Source organism: Zalophus californianus, chromosome 3 (genome assembly GCF_009762305.2).
Source record: "Zalophus californianus isolate mZalCal1 chromosome 3, mZalCal1.pri.v2, whole genome shotgun sequence".
In the NCBI taxonomy this organism is placed as follows: domain Eukaryota; kingdom Metazoa; phylum Chordata; class Mammalia; order Carnivora; family Otariidae; genus Zalophus; species Zalophus californianus.
This window is the reverse complement of record NC_045597.1, coordinates 174,732,465-174,754,346: the sequence shown is the minus strand read 5'-3', so window position 1 is coordinate 174,754,346 and position 21,882 is coordinate 174,732,465. Positions and strand designations below refer to the sequence as shown.

The 21,882-nt window shown below is 43.9% G+C and overlaps 1 protein-coding gene and 1 long non-coding RNA gene across 6 annotated transcripts; one reads left to right on the top strand and one right to left on the bottom strand.

Annotated features, from left to right (window-relative positions):
• Positions 1-6,885: 6,885 nt before the first annotated feature.
• LOC113919216 lies at positions 6,886-18,532 on the bottom strand. Of its 5 annotated transcripts, XR_003518893.1 has the most exons (6): positions 18,518-18,532; positions 14,401-14,426; positions 14,096-14,152; positions 10,067-10,133; positions 7,517-7,821; positions 6,886-7,072 (listed from the first exon to the last, which is right to left on the bottom strand). It is a non-coding gene; the product is annotated as an uncharacterized LOC113919216 (long non-coding RNA). The 5 variants fall into 5 exon arrangements; XR_003518894.1 differs by lacking the exons at positions 14,096-14,152; positions 14,401-14,426; positions 18,518-18,532 and adding an exon at positions 11,425-11,527 and having other exon boundaries at positions 7,517-7,863; XR_003518891.2 differs by lacking the exons at positions 14,096-14,152; positions 14,401-14,426; positions 18,518-18,532 and adding an exon at positions 11,425-11,523.
• Positions 18,533-18,772: 240 nt separating this feature from the next.
• On the top strand, positions 18,773-19,375 carry TNP1 (transition protein 1). The gene is made up of 2 exons (XM_027588011.2): positions 18,773-18,949; positions 19,174-19,375. The coding sequence occupies exons 1-2, from the start codon at positions 18,811-18,813 to the stop codon at positions 19,200-19,202; spliced, it is 168 nt and encodes a 55-aa protein (XP_027443812.1). The 5' UTR covers positions 18,773-18,810; the 3' UTR covers positions 19,203-19,375.
• The last annotated feature ends 2,507 nt before the right edge of the window (positions 19,376-21,882 follow it).

The window sequence follows — 21,882 nt, the reverse complement described above, 5'->3', positions numbered from 1 at the left end:
CCCCTCTCTATGTCTATCTCTCCAAGAGATGTTCTGATCCTCCCTGACTTGACTGATGTTGCCCTTCCCCGAGCTCCCGGGACACCAGCTTGTGTCCCAAATCACACATCTGGCCCCTAAGCCTCTGTGTGCGGTAAGCTGGATTTTTCTATGTCCACAGAGCGGAAACCACTGGGGCTCTGGGCAGTTCCCTTCGAATCCCTTTTACTGGTTCGTTGCATGCTTTTCCAGCTCTGGTGTGCATTTTCTTCCCTAGTGCTTTGTACTGGCCTCCATTCTCCTTTGGGGGACCCCCTTTGGCCTGCGGGAGCCACTTCACCTGCACACAGGTAGACAGCCTGACATGCCTGGGGTTTTATGGGCTCATGGGATGACCTCTGTCTCCCCTGTTATAGGACATCTATCAGTCAGGATCTAGACTTGGTCGACAGAAAACACATGTGTTATCTTCACGGAGAGAATTTAAAGAATAATTAACTTAGTACTAAGAACAGAAAAGGTGAAGAGGCATACTAAAGTAGCAAAGAGGTAGCAATTATTAGAAGCAGCTAAGTCTTTCAGTCTGAGGGAACAAAAGGGAATACTAGAATGATGAAAACTTGAAGGCCTGGAGGAAGACACCCCCAGGGCTAAACTTCAGCCCTCTCAAAGGGGCTAATGCTCTGCTGGAGGAAGGGCCCCGTGGCGCTGGGACCCAGAGCCCTGAGAAGGGAGCGTCGGCCAAGAGATGATGGCATTTCTGAGGGGGAAGAGTGGGCCTATTTCTGCAAGTGTTGGAAAAACCGGAAACTGGAACACCAGCTGCTCCTGAGAGGGACTGTCCGTGTGGAGCAGCACCGCTATGGGACGCCCACGGGAACAGGGAGCATACAGAGCAACCGAAAGCAAACAGGGAGGAGCGCTGGCCACACCAAACTGGGGGCTGCCTTGCGGAGAGGATTCAGTGTATCCCCCTACAGGCATTAGAATCATGAGTTCCAGGGGCAACAGAGGCAGAGCCAAAACTGAAAAAGAGAGCTTTTGTTTTGTTTCAACGTGGGCATACTCTGATATTGTGCTCAAGAATGGGACTGTTTCTCTTTCATGTATGGGGTCAGTTTATTCTGGGAGACAGTAAAGAAGAACCCTACCTAAGACACTTACCTAACCAGGTCCTTGCCTATGGAAACTACAGAACATCCCAAATAAGGCAGACCCCGGTGATTAGCTAGTGGAATCGCACTTTCTCCTCCCACCCACTACTTCCCAGATGAGGGGCCTGAATCCCAGAGGGACCAAGTGCTCAGAGAGTGGCAAGACCAGCCCTGAAACTGGAGTCATTCCTCCATTCAGCAAGTATTTATTGAGTACCTACTGTTTCGGCCCCAGGTCTAGGCCCTTGGAAAATATCCACTAATCAGACATTTTAGGAACTGGCAGGCATGGAATGTAAGCCATATGGTGGCAGTGATGTTTCTGTCTACATCTCTTCCTTCCAAGATGCTCTTTATTACTTTAGGATGGATTCGTTTTTCACTTGTTTTATCCGCAAACCTCATCAAGAATCAAAACACGGTGAAAGGGGGAAGTCTGAGGAGGTCGCAGCTTACAGATGTGATAGGAACTACATTTCCCTCCATGGACATTGGCCACCATAGTTCTGGAAACTCTGGGACTGTCCCAGTTTCAAGTATTCTGCTCTCTATGACTGGTATATCCTAGGTACTTGGGTCCTGACGGTTTGCGTACACATTATGTCTATAGCCACACTCCGCTGAGGGACCATTTTGGTGCTGGGAAAGGGCAGCACAACAGCTCCCCCTGGTGTTCTGGAGGAATGGCCCAGACACTGGTGGGGACCTACAAGGGTTGAAAATCAGCTGTTTACCAAGTTCTTTCAGGAACGTAACCAATCATCCCTGTTGAGAACTTTAAAAGATCTAGCGTGAAGCCTCAGAGAAAATGGGGAAGTCAGAGTCTTTTCCGGGCTTGAGAATCCTTAGATTCTGTTCTCCTTGTTTCCGGTGACACCCAAGCCCATTTCTTGTTGGTGACAGATGTGAATGTGCCCTGAGCCTGTAAGATAAGAAAGGCAAGGAGGTCAAACATGAAGACAGAGGAGGCATTGGAAAAAACATAGATATGGCTGCAATTCATTGTTCACCTGAGTTCTGATGGAGCAATACGGCCCCTGCTCACTAATCCAAGGGCTGAACTGAAATCCAACTTATCTAGATCTTTGTTTTCCCTCTTCCCTTGACCCCCATTTTTTATCTCTTTCTTTGATTACCAGTCAACTCATGGGAAACAGAAGAAACAAAGAAAAATCAAGTCCTTCCCAATCCTGATGATCAGTAGCTTGAGCCTTTTCCTTATTGGACTTTCCTCAAAACGTTTGGTAATATATATTGAAATTCCAAGAATCCTAACATGTATCTGGTTTATCCTTTTCCACATGGTCATGGAAATTTGAACAGAGAATACCTGGCAATTCATTTATTACATGGACCAACAGAAAATAAGATGGAGCAAGTGATGGCACCTTTGAAAACTAAAAGATTAGTTTTAGGACTCTTTGCTAAGAATCTGTTCTCTGTATTTAATGTGTGCCCATCAGTGGGCATGTGCTCTTTTCAGCCAATATAATAAAAAAGAAAAAAAAGCATTTTTGGAATAGAGAAGTTGGGGAATGCAGAGTAAGTATCATCCATCCCTTTTCTATTTTAGTAGAATAACTCCCTAACCTATCCTAAATAAGTAGACATCTCTACTGCGCTAAAAGTTCTTTAAGCAATAAGATTTTACAAACTCCCTTGGCTACCCATTCCCGGTCGTTGCCAAAGTTCACCATAAATGCTCTCTGACACTGCTGTTGGGAGGATAAGTCAATGAAACCTCTCAGAAAAACAATTTGGAAAAAAAAATGTATTAAGAATCTTAAGGATGTCGTCCTCTTTGACTCTGTAACTTCACTTCTATAGCTGTAGCCTAAGAAAATTCAAACAATACTGAATAAATATGTATATTTTGTATGCATTTTTGCATAAAAGCAAATAATTAGAAATGTACTAAATATAGGATGTTGGTTAATTTAAGTTTATGGAGATCCAAATAACAGAGTATTATGCAGATCCTATAGTGCAGGATATAATGCAGAAATTATATATATGTGTATATAAAATGCAGAGATAGATAAATATAAATAGATCAGTCACATAGACACAATGTTAAATGTTAAAATGATGCCTTTTCTGGCTCATTTTTGGCTGAAGCCCTAAAAAACAGAGAACAGAATAAGAGGGAGCAAGTATTCCCACATACCAAAGACAGCAGGCAGCCCGGGAAGGGAGCAGTTAACATTCCCCAAAGGAAGTTTTCAACTAGTAGGAGATGAAAGTGAATGGATAAAGGCCCCAGCCTCCCAGCATGGTGGGGGGAGACATTTCTAAGGTTCATTTCACGTAGTTTTTCCCTCAGTTGCCCAGGACAGTAATCAGTTCAGTAACAAACTCTATATTCCCCCTTCCCAGGTCCACTCACCCTATTCCCCCATTCCTGCTTCCTAGAATATACTTCATAATATAAAACCTGCACTCAGGTCCTTATCTCAGGCTCTACTGGAGGGCGACTAAAGTCAAGTCACTCCCAAAATGTAATACTTTCTTGAGCACAGATTTTTAGGTCTCAAAACTCAGGAAGGAAGCTATCTTCAAAGAGCTTTTGTTTCGTCCCCCAGCCAAAGTAAGGAAACAAAAGGAAAATGTGGCTGACTGATTCAGGCAAGGGAGAGGAGACGCTAAGAGGATACACACGGACTAATAATTCAATGAACTATCCTGTCACAACATCATCATCAGTGCTGCCATTATTACTGTCAAACGCCAAAGATGCAGAAGTCAGAGTCCCTGCCGGGCAGGCATTCAGGACCCTGGAAAAGACTCCTGAGGCTAGGACCTATTGCAGGCATTTGCTCTGCCTAACACAATTACCTGGCTGCTCCAGCTGTTTGCAAGGAGACTGTTTTAGAGACCACAGAGTTATACCCACCAAAATGTAGTGCTGAGTGTCAGGGATGGGGGGACTCTGCTTTGTTATGAGTCTCTCATTCCCAATACGGAACCCAAGGCACATCTAGACAGACATCTGGCTCTCTTCTCCTTTTTCTTCATGGATTTCAAACTGTTCTTTAGGAACAAGTAGGGATTCTGAGGCCAGGAATGAAGTGGCCCTAATAATGTGTGGTCCCTGGGATCTGAATAGGAAAAGGAGAGCAAGCTGTCCTGATTCAATCCCAGATTCTTTCCCTTGGCTCCCCTGTTTACAACACCAAACTGGCCCCTGGACTATTTGATAAATGTGGGCAAGAGAGAAGTGGAACCAACAGTGTCAGTAGTGGTAAATTCCAAAGATTTAGGATATAGGTTACAAAGTCAATGTCTTCAGGGCTCAGGCCAGTAATATTAATATAAGTGAAACAAGTAGAGGTTTGCAGAGATAATGCTAAAGAGTGCATGCCCCCTCTAAAAAGTACTTCTGAACTCTAGTCAACTGGGATGCAGTGTTGCTAGACAAATTTTAAAAGCAACAAAGAAGTCAAAAATCCAGATTGTATATGAAAGTTGCTGACTTCAGTGGTGGCAACCAGTTCAAATGTTTTTTGCTCACCCCGTGTTGGCCTACATGGTCAAAACACATCTGCAGGACTATAGTTGGCTCCTAAGCCGTCAGGTGGATGTACATCATGGGAGTAAGATAATCTACTGTAGTTGGAGAATGTATTTAAAAAGACATCAGATGGCATAGTAACAGACAACTTTAAAATTTTTAAATTTTGAAAAAACAGAAAGAATGGAGAAAGACTTTAGGAACTGAGTTACAGACAGGCAAAATGAATCCAAATTCATAAACTTATGAACTTCAATTTGGGGCCAGTTTCAACATCTGCTATTATGAGGTATAAGGATAATGATGACTTTATGTAGCATTATGACCCTGTTGCTTCACACAATGTCCTGACCCTGGGAATAGCTAGTTGGCTTTCTTCTTCCTGTCACAGGCTTACCTAACTGAGGAACATCTGGTTTAAGACTAGGAGGTTCTGTGCCCTAGCCCCACTCCCCTACTGCTACCCCCAACCCCCAAAATTACCTCTTTTACAAGAAGCCTGAGACTACCACCAAGACAAGTAAAAAGATGGCCCATTGCATGATGACATCCAGAAAGAAGTGAAGGCCCATGAATAGAAAGGATAACTATCACAAAGGGTTTAGAAAAGGAAAAGTAAAGTTGACACTTAGACAAGACCCAAAGAAAGAAGTTCTTGGCCCAGGCAGAGCCTGGATGAGGCCCCGGGGGGCTTTAGTCCAGGGGACTGTGAGAGTAGAAAGAACACTCCATTACCTCTGCCTTTCAGTGATTTTTCAAGTTAGTCATTCAGTGTGTTTACTCAGTGTGTTTCAGTTGTAGAATTGAGATCATTGTTACAAGATAAGCGAAATAATAGCACAAGCTCCAGATAAAGTCTTGTTGGAATGTGGCCATATGACCACTCACTTACTGTGGCTGCTTTTGCCTACAAAGACTACAACGCGTACTATCCGGCCTTTTACTTCCAAGGTCCCCCCTCAAGTAGCCTTATCACCTGACATAACTCACAAAAGTGGCTGTAGGTGTAACTTGGGTCATGATTTTTTACTTCATACAGGACTTTCATCAATAAATATTTAATGCCTTAGACACAAAGATTCAAAGATCTCGCACTTAATTTCAGTCTTGGGGCACCTGGTAGGCAGGTCTCCCTGCGCTGCTACTTTGACTCTAGACTATAAGCTCTTCAGTAACACATGCATGTGGACAAGGCCAGGTTTTATGTAAATCTGGCGAAAATGGTGAATCTGGCACAAGGATGAATCAGGAAAGGCTACTGACCTCCTTTGCTTTTGCCTTCTCTCCAAGACTACACCAGTGTATGCCAAACATGTGACTACTGCACATTATTACAAGATATAGTAAAGCATTACGACAGGGTACCACCACAAGACAGAGCTATGGCATATTACTACAGGGCACCACTGCAAAATATACTTAGTTATATTACTGTGGGGTACCACTGCAAGGTATACTGCTATCTAATGTTATAACTAACATGTTACCACATGTTATATCTAGTGATATAACATTATTTCAGGTTGCAAAGAAGATAGGAGAATTGGGTTTTGAGGCCTCAAGCTTATAAATCAACTTGGTCTGGCTGGCATATGATTTTTAAAGATTGCAGAACTTTTTCAATTTAAGGGTACTGTGTTGAGGGTAGGAGATGATGTGGTACTTTATAGGAATTATACAAGGTTTTCCACATAGCTTATCAGAATTATTTGACCCCAAGCGTCCCAAGACTGCATTGTATCTAGAGTACACTATGAGAAGAAGCTTGAGGATGTCGTCCTTTAAAAAGTTCCAAATACACATATGCCATTCTAGGCCCTTCCTCATGTTTACAATTCCTGGGCTGCGTGTTGATGTGACCTGAACTTGTTTTTAGAAAAATGGGCATCTTCATTACTAATTACCAACAAATGAAGCTGGAAGTATAAGCTGATGATCTGTTTATGGGTTTTCTGGTGGCTGTACCCCAGCCCAGCCAGCTTAAAAGGTCTATCATTCTATCAAACCACATTAAGTTCTTTTCATATCCAGAAAGCATCTCAACCTATCCCAAGCCAAAACCCAATCATACATTTCATTAGCGAGCCTCTTAAACAGGAACTCCATATTTCCCTCTGACTCACTTGATTATCCCTTTACCTATTATACCCCATTTCTCCAGTTAACATGAAAAAAGGCGGGGGTACTCCAGGTTACCACAGGCCACTCTTCAGCTAAACAAAAACACACAAAACACATTCGTCAGTGAAAGGAGAGAGATTTTACTTAGAGACCCTGGGGCAGAGATGTAAAATCAAAGATGATCATGGTGGTCTTGGGCCTGGACCAAAAGAGGCTTTTCTTTTTGCTGGCCATGGGAGAAAACATGACATGGAAAAACATGATGTCAAGCAGTGTCTTCAACCAGAGCATTGGCTTATGCTGCCGACTAAGGAAACAAGAATGAAAAAACATAAGATTTACACTCAGGAAACCCATGTATTTTTTTTATATAGGGAGCTTCTAAGCTCAATTTCTCAGATTTCATGAGACATAAGGCCAAAGGGTTTGAGAAACCCACCTAAAAAAAGTAGGTCCAGGGGTTATGTCAACCTCTCTACTGAATGGAAAGATACGAGGGAGGCTCTAGCATAAAAAAGGCAAGTAAGGAATGCAGAAAGTCTGGTTTTTTGCAGGACTAGTGGGAGAGTGGGGGAGAGCTGGGGTTTTGCAGGAAGCTGGGAGGCCAGGAAAGAGTTGGAGACAGTCTCTGGAAGGCAAATGGAGAGATTTGCTCTGATAAAGGCATGACATTTTGGAACACCTGCAAGCTAGGATGACAGTTCCTCAGGTTTGAGAGTCCCCTTATGTAATCAGAAAATGTCATCAATACCTTGTCTTCCTGTTCTTTTTCTGGCATAACTTCTTTGATTTTTTTTTCTGTAGTAAATCCGTCAGATGGCATACTGAACACTTACATCTATAGTAATTCACCATCTTCTTACATTTCCCAATTCTGGCCAGCAGCAGAGATCTTGTTGCCACGACAGCCTCTGTCTGCTGCCCCCTTTCCCCACCCCAGGTCCATTCATCCAAAGCAGCATCCTCATCACTCCCTTTATATACAGAGACAAGTGGCCATGACATGGGAGCTCCGGGTAAAAGGACCTGATGATTGGTGATGCCTTGTCACAATGGCTGAAAATCAACAGAAGACCTTGGTTGGGTGGTTGGGGAGTACTGAGACATTTGGACAAAATCAAGAAAGTTCCTATTAGGACTGCTAGAATCAGCTGGCTGCCCATCAGTATAGCCCATACAAGCCACCCTGGAGGATACAAACCAAGTAAAATTGTCCTGGCCTTTCAGACCCAGTATCTTCAAAGCCTTTATTGGCTGGCACATTTAGGTATGCATTCCTGGTCCCATCATCTTATTTCTAGAAAGAGCTTTTTTAACAAGGATTTGAATAATATGGACATTTTTAAATGAATGTATTGAGGTATAATTGACATACAATAAACTGCACATGTACAATTTGATAAGTTTTGACATAGGTATACACCCATAAATACATCTACACAAATCAAGATAATAAGCATATCCTCCAGTCCCAAAAGTTTCCCTGTGACCCTTTGTAATCTCTCCCTCCTGCCCCTCCCCAGCCCCAACAATGTGGAGTTCAAAGCTCTAGTCCAACATATCTTGGTAATCTACTACCCCTGCCCTATCCCCCAGAGCCTCACAGAGATACAGCTTCAACCTCAAAAAGATCAATGTCTGGGAAGAGAAGATATGTATACAAAAAAATTCTGGACAGAATCTGGTAAATGATGTAAAATGTACCCAAAAGGTGAAGACTTCATTAAAGAAATAATTATACAATTTGGGACCTTGCTTTGAGTTTTGAAGGACATATAAGAATTTAATAAGTAAAGATGCTAAAATATAACAGTTCAACTAAGACACTGAATTTCCCATGAACACCTGTACATTTCTACATTTCAAATAACCCAACTTAGCTGGAACAGCAGAGGTTCCCTGAGGGTGAGAACAGAAGACATGGCTAGAAAGCAAGGTTGAGGTTGAGAGGGCAGATATGAAACGTCGTAGGGCAGTAAAGAGTTTCCCAAGCGTTTTGAACAAGAGTGATATGATTAGCCTTGCTTTAGGAAGTTTATTTGGACAACAGTTGACATGAAAACAGAGATTCAAGTAGCTTCAGTAATTATATAATCCACAAGTAACAAGGATTGGTCAAGGGCTGCCACCCCAGCGCATGAAAATGTCAGCATCATGAAGGAAGACTCAACATGGACAATAAAAGAGAGGGAAGAGTGCAGGAACACACTTGGATGGTTGTTGGGTGGTGCCAGAAAGCAAAGACTGGCTGGGAGGCCCCAAGACATAAGTCATCTCCTCTTTTCCTTTAAAGCCTGGTTTCAAGCACACTTCCTGAACCATGGTTCACCCTCTCCAAGAGGATCCATCTCATGTGGGGGCAAGGGAGGTGATAATCCAAGCACCTCTCACAGTCCCTCTAATTTCCTACCTCTTGAACACTCTAGGAGGCAAGGAATTCTACAGTACTCTTGTTCTTCTTTTAATGTAAGACCTAAGGTTTTAATCCCAGGGAATGTAACAAAGTTTGGAAAGAGAGAAAGAGAGAGAAGAAAGAAAAGGACATAGAGTTATATTTTAACAACCTATGTACACATTTGTGAAGTTGAGTTTAATTTATTCTACGTCCTCTTTCATCAAAAGTTACTAACAATCCAGTTGTTTCCACACCCATAGGATTCAGATCTTTGAACTAAAAGGATTGGAGTCAATGATAACGGTATTATGTCCTAGAGATGGTCTGACAGAACAACTGATTTATGCATCCAAATTTGTATTGAGGATCTGCGGTTGCCTCTGGGTTTGTTTGTTTCTGTGCTCTTTCCTATGAATTCATGGTGGCATGGGTCAGAGTGAGGAATGGGCAGAAAGGAAGTAATGGAGCCATGTTTGTGAGATCCCAAATTATGACTAAAATATGCCTGAGAACTCACCAGCCTAGGTACATATCAACATGGATCCCCCTTTCTCACACACACCAAATGCCTGAATAAATCTTCACTTTGTGAATAGGATATCTTTATTCAAGAACTTTGTTTTGATAAATAATAGCAATCCACCTCTCAATTGGCAAGGATTTACTGACCATCTCTTGAGTGCCTATCTTTGTGCTCAATATTTTTAAAAAATGTAAAATATGTCTTACATGAGAAATTATTCTAGTTTCTTACACAAGAACAACTCAGCTCCTCCATTTATTAGCTACAGGGTCTTGGACAAGTTACCCAAACCCCCTGGTCCTGGAACGCAGCAATAATAGTACCAACCTCACAGAGTTGATGTAAGGATTACATAAATAGGTTAATATCTCTAGAGTACTTACCATATTCCTGGCACTGTTCCAAGCACAAGCTATTATCTTGGCTCTGTACCCCCAGAGTGTAAGGTGCCTGAAGGAAGACACAAAGGTGAAATAATAAGGATGAATCAAGACTGGATGTCCATCTCAAACTGCAGACTTATCTATCTCTAAAGGAGGAGGTTGAGGTTAGGTAGGGGTGAAGGACACATGGGTAAAGTGAGTCTGGAAGAACTTTCTATGTCAGAGCAATAGTGGTTTAATAAAGCCTCCTCTTTAGAGAAGCTTGGCTGTGAAGCAAAGGAGAGGGTGGTTGCTAGAGAAAGGCTTACCTTCTTCTGCTTGAAAACAATCTCCACTCCTCACTACCTCACCTCCTGTCTCTCCTCTATCCACTGCCCTCCTGACCACACCCTCTACTCTGTCTCTGCAGGAACCTAAGTGTCACATGCTCTACAGAGTCAAATAAGGTAGGACTGAAAAATGAGATGAGGTTCCTCCAGTGCTCTGCACAGTGCCTGGCACTCAGCAGGTCCCCAGTGAGTGCTATGGCACCCCACATCTGGTGCTTCCATGTTTGAACTATTACTTTGCAATCTCACTCTTTCCTGAGTTTTATTCTGCTCTCTGTCTCCTTCCTCATCTGCCTCCCCTGAAATGCCTAAAGATTGATGACAAATCCCATAATTTTGTCCCTAGACCATCTCTTCTACCCCTGTAGATTCGACTACACAAAATTCTACTTTGCCAATGCTCAGCTCTACATCACCAGCCCATTGTTCTTCTGAACTAGTTACCTATGTCTCATTTGTCCACTCAGCACATAGTAGTGGACATTGGGTCTGTCCAGCAGATATCTGTGCAAAACTAAAACCAGTACTCTCTGTCCAAATGTAGTGCTGTTCTAGTATCTACTGGTGGTTATTCACTCAGGACAGAAGTCTAGGATTCAAACTTTCCCTTCATAGCTCTTTCCCTTCCTCTCTTCAGTCACCTCAGTGTTTTATAACCCACCCCTTCTTCTCTATCCCCATTACTGACTTGGGTCAGTGTCCTCTGGGTTTTAATATTCAAGTCTTTTGTCCCTATTTCTCTTCTTGGTAAACATTAAGTATATGTCACCCTCTAGGTGATTAAACTCCCTGCCTCTATCTACCATGGCAGCAAATACATGAGGACACACTGTGCAGAAGCACTAAATTAAGTAGATGCGGATTTAATTCCTCCTCTGCTGTTTAGTATTTATGTGTCCTTGAGCAATTTCCTGAAGCCTATAAGGAAGTCATTTCCAACTGGGCATTTAGTTTCCTCATTAGTAAAATAATAGGATTGCCATTAAGTCCCTGTCCTTCTGGCTTTAACTAAAAGAAGATTTTTAATACCAGAGAGATGAAATAATCTGTCCACGTTTAGTAGGTCGAAAGACTTGGATCCAGAAAATCAGTCTGACTAAATGTTGAAGGAAATCATTTCAGGTCCTACTGCTCAGCCCTTCTCCTGTAGGTTTGGTCGCTGATCTCATATAGACTTTGTGACATACCAGAGCGGGGAAGTCCAAGGCCACAGTGGCCTGTTTACTTCAAATGCTCCCCCCTCTGCCCCATCTCAAGGCTCAGAAAACCATTTTCAGGTAAATAACCAGAAAACCCATGTTGGGATTCTAACAACTACCATCCCTTAGGAGTCAGAGGACTTTCTTCAGGAGCATAGAAAAATGAACCACCAAGGAGAGCATGGGGGAGGAAGAGGAAAGCAACTGGCAAGTTCTTGAATGTGTGATCCTGAGGGAATTTAGGAGGAGTAAAGGGAGCAGTTGGAGGATATGTAATAGGAGGGGAGAGAGGAAGTGGTGATGGAGGCATTACTGAAGAGACTTCATTCATTCTCGGGCACATGGTGTGGCCTCGGTGAGAAGCAAGCCATTTATAAGTATTCATCAAGGCCCCATTATGAATAAGATGACCAGCTCTCCTGGACTATAAAGATGAATTAGATAGAGATGTCTCAACCTGGCTGTTTACCACTAGAAGTGCCTTAAGTAAGAAGGAACTTCAGAGGCTTACAAACAACCCTGTACTTGGGGGACCTGAGGCTTGGTTTATGCTCTGCTATCATCATCTGGAACATATCTTTTAACAAGAGGCCAGTATAATCACCTTTCACTGGGTTCCGCAAATAATGTAACTTGTTCCAGAGAGACATGGCTTATGAGGAACAGGCATCACAGGAAGTTTCAAGTAAGCCAGGCCAAACCATAGCTAAAAGGGTAACAGAAGGAAAAATCTGGAAAATGTCAAGTTGACTTTGTGTGCCCACCTGAAGAACATTCTGAGACCATCCTACCCTAACCATGGAACTTTATAACCTCAATTTTGTCTTTACTTCCTTACAGCATGGAAAAACTGCCCAGTACTATTGCAGGACAGTGCTCTATAGGGGATACAAATATTTCCACATGGTGATACGGTCCTTACCAAAACTCCAGAGCACCTCTGTGGCATTAACTCTCCACATTTCCTCCCAGAACAAAAATAAGACTGCCCATCATTGAGAATTTCTTGATCAATAAAATCTGATCACTGCAACACTCAAAGAATCTGTGTCTTTTGGTGGGGGGGAAGGAGGACATATTGAAAGTGAAGACTTTGTTTTGAAGATTTCACTAGGCAGTCATCCCTGCTGTCCCAGCAGAGGGTGTGTAAAGGGCAAAGTGTCACCAAAGCTCTGTGTTTTGGACCACAGAATTCCAGGATTTGTGAAAGAGTTACTTTTTTCTCCTTCTTTAATATACCTACAGCTAAACCTACTTTTCAAAACATGAGAATTCTGCCCAAAAGAACAATGCAGAAACCAAATAGGCAACAATTCTGTCAGACAAGCTTTCTTTGTCAGTTCCAATTTTCAAGATACACAAGAGGCAAAGTAAAATTGTTCTTCCAACATTTCTTCTCTCCTTCACCCTTATTGCTCACCACTAAGAGTAGGAAGTGGAGTTTCTTCACAGCAGGCCAAAGAGATATCATTGGATTGTGATGTTCTCTCTTGACCTAACTTTGGTCAGTAGAGTTATAATAGGCATTTATGCTAAAAACAATCCAGAAAGACTGAGAGTCTCCTCTGGCCAATGTACCCTACCAACACATTGGTCACAATGCCTTACAATCAAGTATAAAGGCATTGACCCTTGGCTGTGGCAACAGTCTGTCTCTCTGGTCCTTGGCCCCTTTTGGTGACAACTCTTCTCCCTTTCACAGGGCAGGTACCCTCAAACTCAGTGACATGATGGTGCTTGGTGGGTGGGATGATTTGCAGAGGGCAATGACCCCTGGCATGTGGGTCACAGAACATGAAGGGTGAAGAGAAAAGCAGAAAAAGAGCACAGAAAGAAAGGAAAAAAAAAGCCATAAATCTCAACAGTAGTGCCTCATGGCACAGAGGCAAAAAGCCTGGCCTAGAGATGGGGAGATCTGGGCTTGAGATCTAAGTTTGCCTATAACTTGTGACTTTGAACAAGTTACCCTTCATCCCCAAACCTATTTATTATGAAACTGTTCTCTAGCAACCCTACCAACTCAAAGTTCCTTACTCCAGTTGGTGGATGGATAAAACACATTTGTTCCTAAAGACCGCATGAAGACAAATGATTGAATATGTGTGATATTTTCATACCATAACACCCCCTTTCTATTCTGAGGCCACAGCCCTGTTTTTGCCTTATGGCTTCAGGGAACTATATCCCCAGTGCATTCCAGCAAGGGACAGCTTCTTCTTCACTATGGTATAGACAGCGTCATATGGTCAGCGGGGTCAGGGGAGTAGTTAATGCAGAAACTTTATTTGGAGGTTTCTGAAGCATAAAATTTGGATTTACTTTGTGTACTATTACAGCATGTGGCCTTATCATTAGTAGTTACAAAAGGAATGGATGTATTCAAATAACTTTTTGTAAGTTCAAAAATAACAAGAAAAACAAAACTTTGAATTCTCTCCAAGCGAGAATTTCAAACTTGTGCAGAAGACCTCCAAATTCACACTCTACATCTAAGAACTCACTATGTCCTCTGACGAGTACTCCATCTTCCTTCAGTATTAGATTCCTTCACTGTGATCCTAGCAGCACATGTAAGAGAGAAAAGGCAAACAGATAGAGAGTGAAGGCCATATCTACTCCAGCAGGGAAGGCAGTAAGGAGCAGTGGGCAGTCTCTGGCATGGGAATCAGCAATTCTGGGTCTAACCGTGGCTCTTGCACTGCCAGGATGCAGCCATTGGACAAGCCTCTTGGCAGCCAAAAGGAGGGGGTCCAGGTGACTCCTGAGGAACCTCCCAGGGCCACTGGTCTTATGATGTGTCTCTTACCTTTTAGCAGCCCAAACTCTCTCTTCCTGGAAAACAGAAATCGTTTACAGAAAAACAGTTTGGGAAAGCAGTCAAAAAGGATGGGAAAAGAGCCTGAAGGACAAATGGGAAAGAATCCCAACAAATCTTCAGGCAGAACTCAGACATCCTCAGAACCAAGATGCTTCCTTGTTTCCCAGAACTGGACTGAAAGAGGCAAGTGGAGTTGAGGTCCCTCCTTCCTTGACTTTGGGCTCTGGTTTCTCTTTATTCCTTACTGGAGACATCAGATGAGTCCTGAGCTCAGAAACCTCTGCCCCTGGTGAGACCCCTCTCTCGGCAGCTTTTTCATCCCATAGCCTGCTCCTGAGCCCCCTTCGCCTGCCCAAACAGCAGTGGCAGCAGCAAGAGCAAGAGCAAAGAAGACAGGGCGTGCATGTGAACAGGGTAGAAGGTCCCCACTTCTCAGCTGAGGTCAACATCTGGAGAGACTTAGGTTTTAGAGAGGGATTCAGACTGAGTCATCGACATGTGTAAGGACTGTCATCAACTTTTGCATTTTCCTTCTTAATAAGCCCCAATTCCCGGCCTGCTGGAGAGATCCAGCCCTGGGAAGACATCTGTTGGACTAACCAGGAAAATTAATGGAGTGAGTTTGAATTGGAGAGGTGAAATGGGACTCCACTAGAGATTTGACTTTCAAAACAGTGATGCCCAAATCTCCTGCCCCTTCCTAACCTAAGAGAGGGGCCATTGGGAGTGCTGTCTTCCAACCTCTTCCCCACAGTACCACTTTGGCCATCCTTCTGGGAGATAAAGACTACTATTCTGTTTTACCACCTGTTTTCAGGCAAGATAACACTCAGCCCCGAGAGAGAGGGCTGATAGCTCCTCTTCTAAAAAGACAAGGACTTCAGTTCTCTCTCCATGTCCCCTTAGCAATATCAGAAAATATCCATTTCCTTGCATCAAGAGAAACAAAACTAAGACCCACCAGGGAAGCCAAAGTATGGAGGAAATCGTTTTATTGGGCAACTCTGTTCCTCCTGTGCTGGGTTATTTGAAGGAGCTCATGTAACCACTCTGTGCCTCAGTTTCATCATGCAAAAAAGAAGAAGAAGAAGAAAGAAAAAGAGCAGAATTAGAGATAAGAAGATAGTCAGCAGACTGGATTCACAAACAGTTCTCAAAATAAGGTTGGCTCCGGGTCCACTAAAGGTCAGGAGTGAACGCATTGTGCCCTATCTAAATTGCCCTTGGCTCAAGCAACACTGGGGCAGAAATGGAAAGAGAAACAGAGACGGGCAGCAGTGCCCATTGCTCAACCCTGCTCTGTCCTCACTCCAGGAGTCCTAAGCCAGAAGCCAACCCAAATACCCACAACCCCAGCCCTGACTGGCATGCGAGTGTCTCCCCCCACACCGGGCTCTCTGCTGCTGGAGTTTCTCAGCATGGGTGTCTGAAACCAAACTCCTTAATCCTAGGTGAAAGGGGGCTCTTCTTTGTTTGTTCATCAGTTCTCAAGTCTGGCTGCCTTATTCCCTGTGACCTCAGCTTCCCATGGGCAGAGTGGATCTTTGGGGATGGGATGGACTCGGGGCAGTGGGGAGAGAAATACTATCCAGTCCCCAGGACCATCCAGAAAATGTCTTTCCAACTAAAGAGTCCAGTTCCTCTGCAAATGCTTTAGTCAGCAGGCTCAGGAGCAATGGGGCCTACGATGGAGACAATGTCTTTTTGACCCTTCCCTGTCTAGAAATGCTCCTACGTGGTATTCTGAGTCATTCTGTGTCTTACTGTCCGTCCTCATTATACCCAAGGAGTGAGAATGAATGAATGTTTATTGACCACCTACCGTGGAGTATGTCAGTATCCATGGAAAATGGGGTAGAAATAAAAAATACAACCCCTAACTACAAGGTGCCTGCCGCAAAATCAGATAATGTCAGAGATCACCTAACCCAACCAGTTTATTTACAAAATAAAGGAGCTGAAATCCAGAGAAGCGATACTTAGGGCACAATCAAGACAAGAACCAAGACACACTGCCTCCTCTTGAGATCAGACTCATGCACACTACACAGCAATGTGGGCATGGAACAGGGTGTCACACACTTAGGTTTGGTTGACTTTGAGAACACTATTAAGGACCATGAGCATGGGAAAATTACAAAGAACAATGAAAATCTAAAAAGTCAAGGAAGGCTTCCTTGGACAGGTGGGACAAAATGGGGAGGATTTAGTAAGAAAAATCGAAGGACTTTTTATTTATTCAACCGTTCCTGGGCCCTTCTTGGGCTCCTGCTCTGTGGCAGGATTGTTCAAGGCCTCGAGAACATAGAGCAGCAAACACGATTTTTAAACTTCTGCTTTCACGGAACTTGCCTGTAAGAGGAACAAGGCTGGAGTGTACAGGAAAGTCCCAAGAAACAAAAAGGTAAGGCTGCAGCCTGTTTCCTGGAGCTCCTCCCTCTTTGAGTGAATCAAAGTCTCCAACAGAACCCACCTGGAAACAGGATAATGGAAAGTGTCACTTATGATGGCTTTTCAAGGAATCTAAGTTTCAAAACATGACTTGTCATTTTACCTATAGACATCAGAAATGCCAAGAGTGGAACTTGAATTAGTTCTCTTTTCTATTCAACCAACTTTTGCTAAGAACCTGATGCGTGCAAGGTGCTTGGTTCTTTTTTTTTTTTTAAGATCTTATTTATTTATTTGAAAGAGAGAGAGCATGAGAGGGGGTAGGGTTAGAGGGAGAAGCAGACTCCCTGCTGAGCCGGGAGCCAGATACGAGACTCGATCTCGGGACTCTAGGATCATGACCTAAGCCTAAGGCAGTTGCTTAACCAACTGAGCCAACCAGGCGCCCAAGGTGCTTGGTTCTTGAATGAGGATGATGGCAGGGGAGAAAGAAGGAGGGACAGAAAGAGGGAGTAATGACCAAGTTCTACTGAAATGTTTTTCAAAGGACTGAATATAAGGTATGAAGGAGGAAGAAGAATCTTGTTGAATCTTGCTGGGGAAGTTGAAGACAGTGGATATCTCCAGCTCATGCTTCCACTTGGAGCTCCACACCCATGAACTCAGCAATCATGCAATATCTCTATTTTGAAATCTCAAAGCCATCTCAAACCTGAAATGTTTTAAACCAAAATGCATGATGATCACTGTCCCCATGCCTTGCCTTTATCCTGGGGAGTGGCACCAGCATCCGGATAGCTATATTACACAGAAAAGCCACACCTTCTACACCTTCTGCTGTCACCAGCCAAAGCCAGTCCATCCATTACCAAGTTTGTATCTCCTGTCCACATCTCTACATCCTGATCAACACAATTTCTGGCCAGGCCTGATCCATTATTGAAATATATCCAAATATTTCTCTTTCCTGAACCACTACTATTGGCACTAGAGTCTCCCTTTATTCACTCTACATCCCCATCAATCCACCTTCCACCCAGCAGCCTCTAATCTTGTCACATTACATATGTAAACATTTTTCCATGGCTTCCCAATGCCCATGAGCCTAGTCTGGTCTCTGCTTCTCTCTCCAACCTCATCCTGCACCATGTCAAAATGTAATTATCCTGCACCCTGTTGGGAAGTAATTATTTACTGATTTGTGTAGATTTCTGATGGCTTTCTCCCTGATGAAGCTGAAAGCCACCACAGGTCTATGTCTGGTTTTATCCATAATCATTTTTCTAGCATTTAAGTGCATGGCATATACTAGATGATCAATAAGAATTTGATGACTGAATATTTTTTAAATGGTGAAGCCAATGGTTCTCAACAGAGGGTGATTGTAACCCTCCCACAAGTCAATGTTCGGAAACATTTTTGGTTGTCACAGCTACTGGCATCTATGGGTAGAGGTCAGGGATACTGCTGAACATCCTCCGATGCACAGGACAGTCCCACAAAATTACTCACCCCATAGTGTCATAGATGAAAGAGAAGGAATATTTATATTTTGCTCATATTGAATTGGGTTTCCTAGAGTTACGGCCTTACAGAAATATATTTGTGATCTCTCAGTGCTGTAAGAGAGATTTAAACACACATGCATGTACCCACACTCAACAGCCATTAAATTTCCTACAGGCAAGAGATACCTATTCTAATGGTATCTTACACTCCCCAGATGCCTGGCACAGAGCTGAAATTGAATTGCTCAATAACACCTGTCTGGAAATTCTCATTTAGCATGAAAAGGGCCTCAAAATTGAGGGTAGCCTTGAGCTGCATTAGAGGGGCCACCTTATTTCTCTTATATGACCAAAATGTAACAAAGGCCAGTGACATCACAGTGGAGCCCCACCCACCTGCTAAGCCACACCCCTTCACAGTCACAATGGCTAAGGCCTTAAATACCCGGACTCCTGGCCTCCAGGCCCTGCAAAGCCCCTCATTTTGGCAGAAATTACAATGTCGACCAGCCGCAAATTAAAGAGCCATGGCATGAGGAGGGTCAAGAACCGAGCTCCTCACAAGGGAGTGAAGAGAGGTGGCAGCAAAAGAAAATACCGGAAGGGCAGCCTGAAGAGTAGGAAACGGGGCGATGATGGTGAGTAGGGACCAGCAGGCAAGCAATCAGACATGGGGGACTCACCCCAGGGGCCCTTCCCTCTTGGAGTTAGCTTTTCCTGGACCCAAAATCTCATGGGAGCAGGTGGCAAATCAATTTGAGAATTTCATTTCCAGTTCAATTCCTACTGGGGCAGGCAGAGGAGAATGGGGGGGGGGTGTTCTAACCAGTGTCCCTGTTGCAAACATGTCCTTCCCCTACAGCCAATCGCAATTACCGCTCCCACTTTTGATGCCACCTGGGGGCTCTGTCCTGGTGAACTTCATACAGCACCAGGGAGCAATGAGAGGATGACAGCCAGAGAAGAGCCTATCGTGTGGGTAAAATGCCAATTGTGACAAAATGAGGAATGTATATGTTGGCTGTTTCTCCTCAACATCTCAATAAAATTTTGAAAACTGAAAATGTTTCCTTTGTTGATCTTTTGGCTGGAAAATGGGCTTGGGCAGACTTGGGAAAGAATTGGCAGGTATGAAGCCATTCAACATGACCTTGGAAAATATCAAGAGTAATTTGTGCTGGACTCTCTTCGCATGTGCCCCGGCACTGGCTGGGCACCATCGCCATTCTCCGGTCTTGGTCTCTGTGTGCAATCTCCCTCCTCACTATGGAAACGGATCAGAGGGAAGAAATGCAGTCCTCAGTGCCATTTATGAGCCATAAGATCTAAACCCCCAAGGGGTTTATAACGAGGGACCCCAAACCAACCCCGAACCATGTGCTAAACTAAAGCTTAAAGACAGGTCCCAGGGATGGCTACAGAATTCTCCATGCTAATTTATTTATGGGCAGGACTCACAGGCTGGAGACACTTTGGGCTGAGACCCTATGTTGGCAGGGATATGGCCTAGGCAACCCAGCTGGTGCAGGTCTGATGTCATAAATGAACCTTTGTTCAGGTGTGACTTCAGGTATGTCTGCAATTAGGAGTTCCCTCAGTCTGAGAACTATCCTTAGCTGTAACCCTCACTCTACCTTGTTTATACCTCTGGCCAGGGATCCAACACCTCCTCTCAGCATCCATCCACCCACTCGGGATATTTTGCTTAAGGAGTGCCTCCTGTCACTGCAGAGGTAGTACCAGGGTGGCACAGGATGGAATGGAGACTCATTTAAACTGGAGTCAAGCCACCCACTTGGGATCCTAAAGGGGAAGCAACCAGGAAAGGATATAAGAGGGGAGAGGAGCATGAGGTTGGGTATGAAGTTTTCACCCCCACTGGTTTCACCAACCAGTGAAACCACCACCAACTAATGGTTTCACCATCTGCTCCCATGTCTGAGCCAGTCAGATGATGGGAAGGGAACAAAGGCTGCAGGAAAAGTGTAGTCTCCTGTCTCCTGTTTTTCCTGTCTCCTAACCCTAGAGAATGCACACTGCTCCGGAGCAAAATCTTACCATCAGGCACACAGACACTCTCACAGGAGAGCGCAGCTGACCCCCACCTTAGAGACACTTCTAAGTCTTCAAACTTGTATTTCCCTCTAGTTTCCACTTTGGAGATATATATATTTCAAATATATATACTTCTGGAAAAATATAATTTTAAAATTATATTTCAAAAATTATATTTAAATTATAAAAATTATATTTTAAAAAATTATATATTTATATATTTATAAATTTAAATTTTAAAATTTAACTTTAAAATTTTAAATTATATATTTATATATAATAATTTTATAAAAATTATATTTAAATTAAAAATTTTTTTAAAAATATAATTACCTCCTCTAATATTCCTTTTTTGTCTCTTTTCTAACCCTCTGGGTGTGCACAAAGCCGTGCTATCCCTAATCCGAAATGACTGGCTCTCACATTCTCTTGTGCCCTCTGGGAGTTCAGGCAAAGAAAGCCTGAGAGATCCTTGCAACATGTCAAGCTTTTGCTGTTCCAGATAGAAATAGAATTTATTGGGTTCTGAGGACACAGTAAGCCGGAGTTTGGGCGCCAGATGTTGAACAGAGACCAATATTCATGAGGAAGGGCAGTGTGGGACTGTGCTCAGAAAGGAGGGGGAAAAGCACCATCCATCAGGGACCCAGTTAGAGTTCCCACATGGGATTGAAGCCCTTCTATCCCCACCTGCTCAGGCACACCTTGAAGCTAGTGTCCGCTGGAGGGGCTGCTTGCTGGGCTACATTGTGGCCCCTGCAATCTGGATGGTGCACACCCGTGGTACCCTGCATTCCTCCCCAGCCCCTTTTCCCCACCTTTGGCCCCTGCCCAGTGCCCAACTCCCAGCCCTGGCAGGCCACTGTGAGCCAGAAGCCTTCCAATGCCTCCCCGCACAGCTCACCCCTTTGCACCCGCCCACTGCTCTGCCTCATTGCTCTCACAAGGAGAAGTCAAGAGTCAGGAACCAACGAGAACAGCAATAATGCGGACAGCGTGAAATATGCTTGGTATGACCAGGAGGTCGGCCTGTGTCTGCCAGGATCCCACAGGAAAGCAGGCCCTACAGAGGGCTCGAAAAAGGAGAGCTTTCCTGAAGACACTGCTCACAGAGGCAAGACCCCTTGAGCCTAGCAACGGTGGCTCTGAAGGAGCAGAAGAACAAAATAGTGTTACAGGAGACCCACGAGAGCCCAGACTATGTGTCTGGTGAGGGAACACAGGGAAGCAGACGGACCTCTGGGGAAGTTTGGGGGGAGGCCACGGCATCCTGTTCCTTTTAATTGTTGTCACAGACCAAAGTCCCTGGAGAAAGGCCCCAGACCAAGTTCCTCAGGGCTCCCGAACCCTGGGCTTCAAAAGCCTGTCTTGACAGTGTTCTGCTCAGACAGAATGTTCAAATGCAATGCTGTATTTCAATGATTCTCTCTCAGCATTGAAACACTCTAACTGGTGAACAGCCTTGGGCTAGTCAGGGCAACCAGCCCCTTGCCTGGTGACTTCAGTCAGGTTGTGG

Bases quoted from the DNA above. Each gene is read 5' to 3' on its own strand.
- TNP1 (XM_027588011.2), top strand. From the start codon at position 18,811: ATGTCGACCAGCCGCAAATTAAAGAGCCATGGCATGAGGAGGGTCAAG. The intron at 18,950-19,173 runs GTGAGTAGGGAC...CTTCCCCTACAG, and splicing joins TAGGAAACGGGGCGATGATG to CCAATCGCAATTACCGCTCC.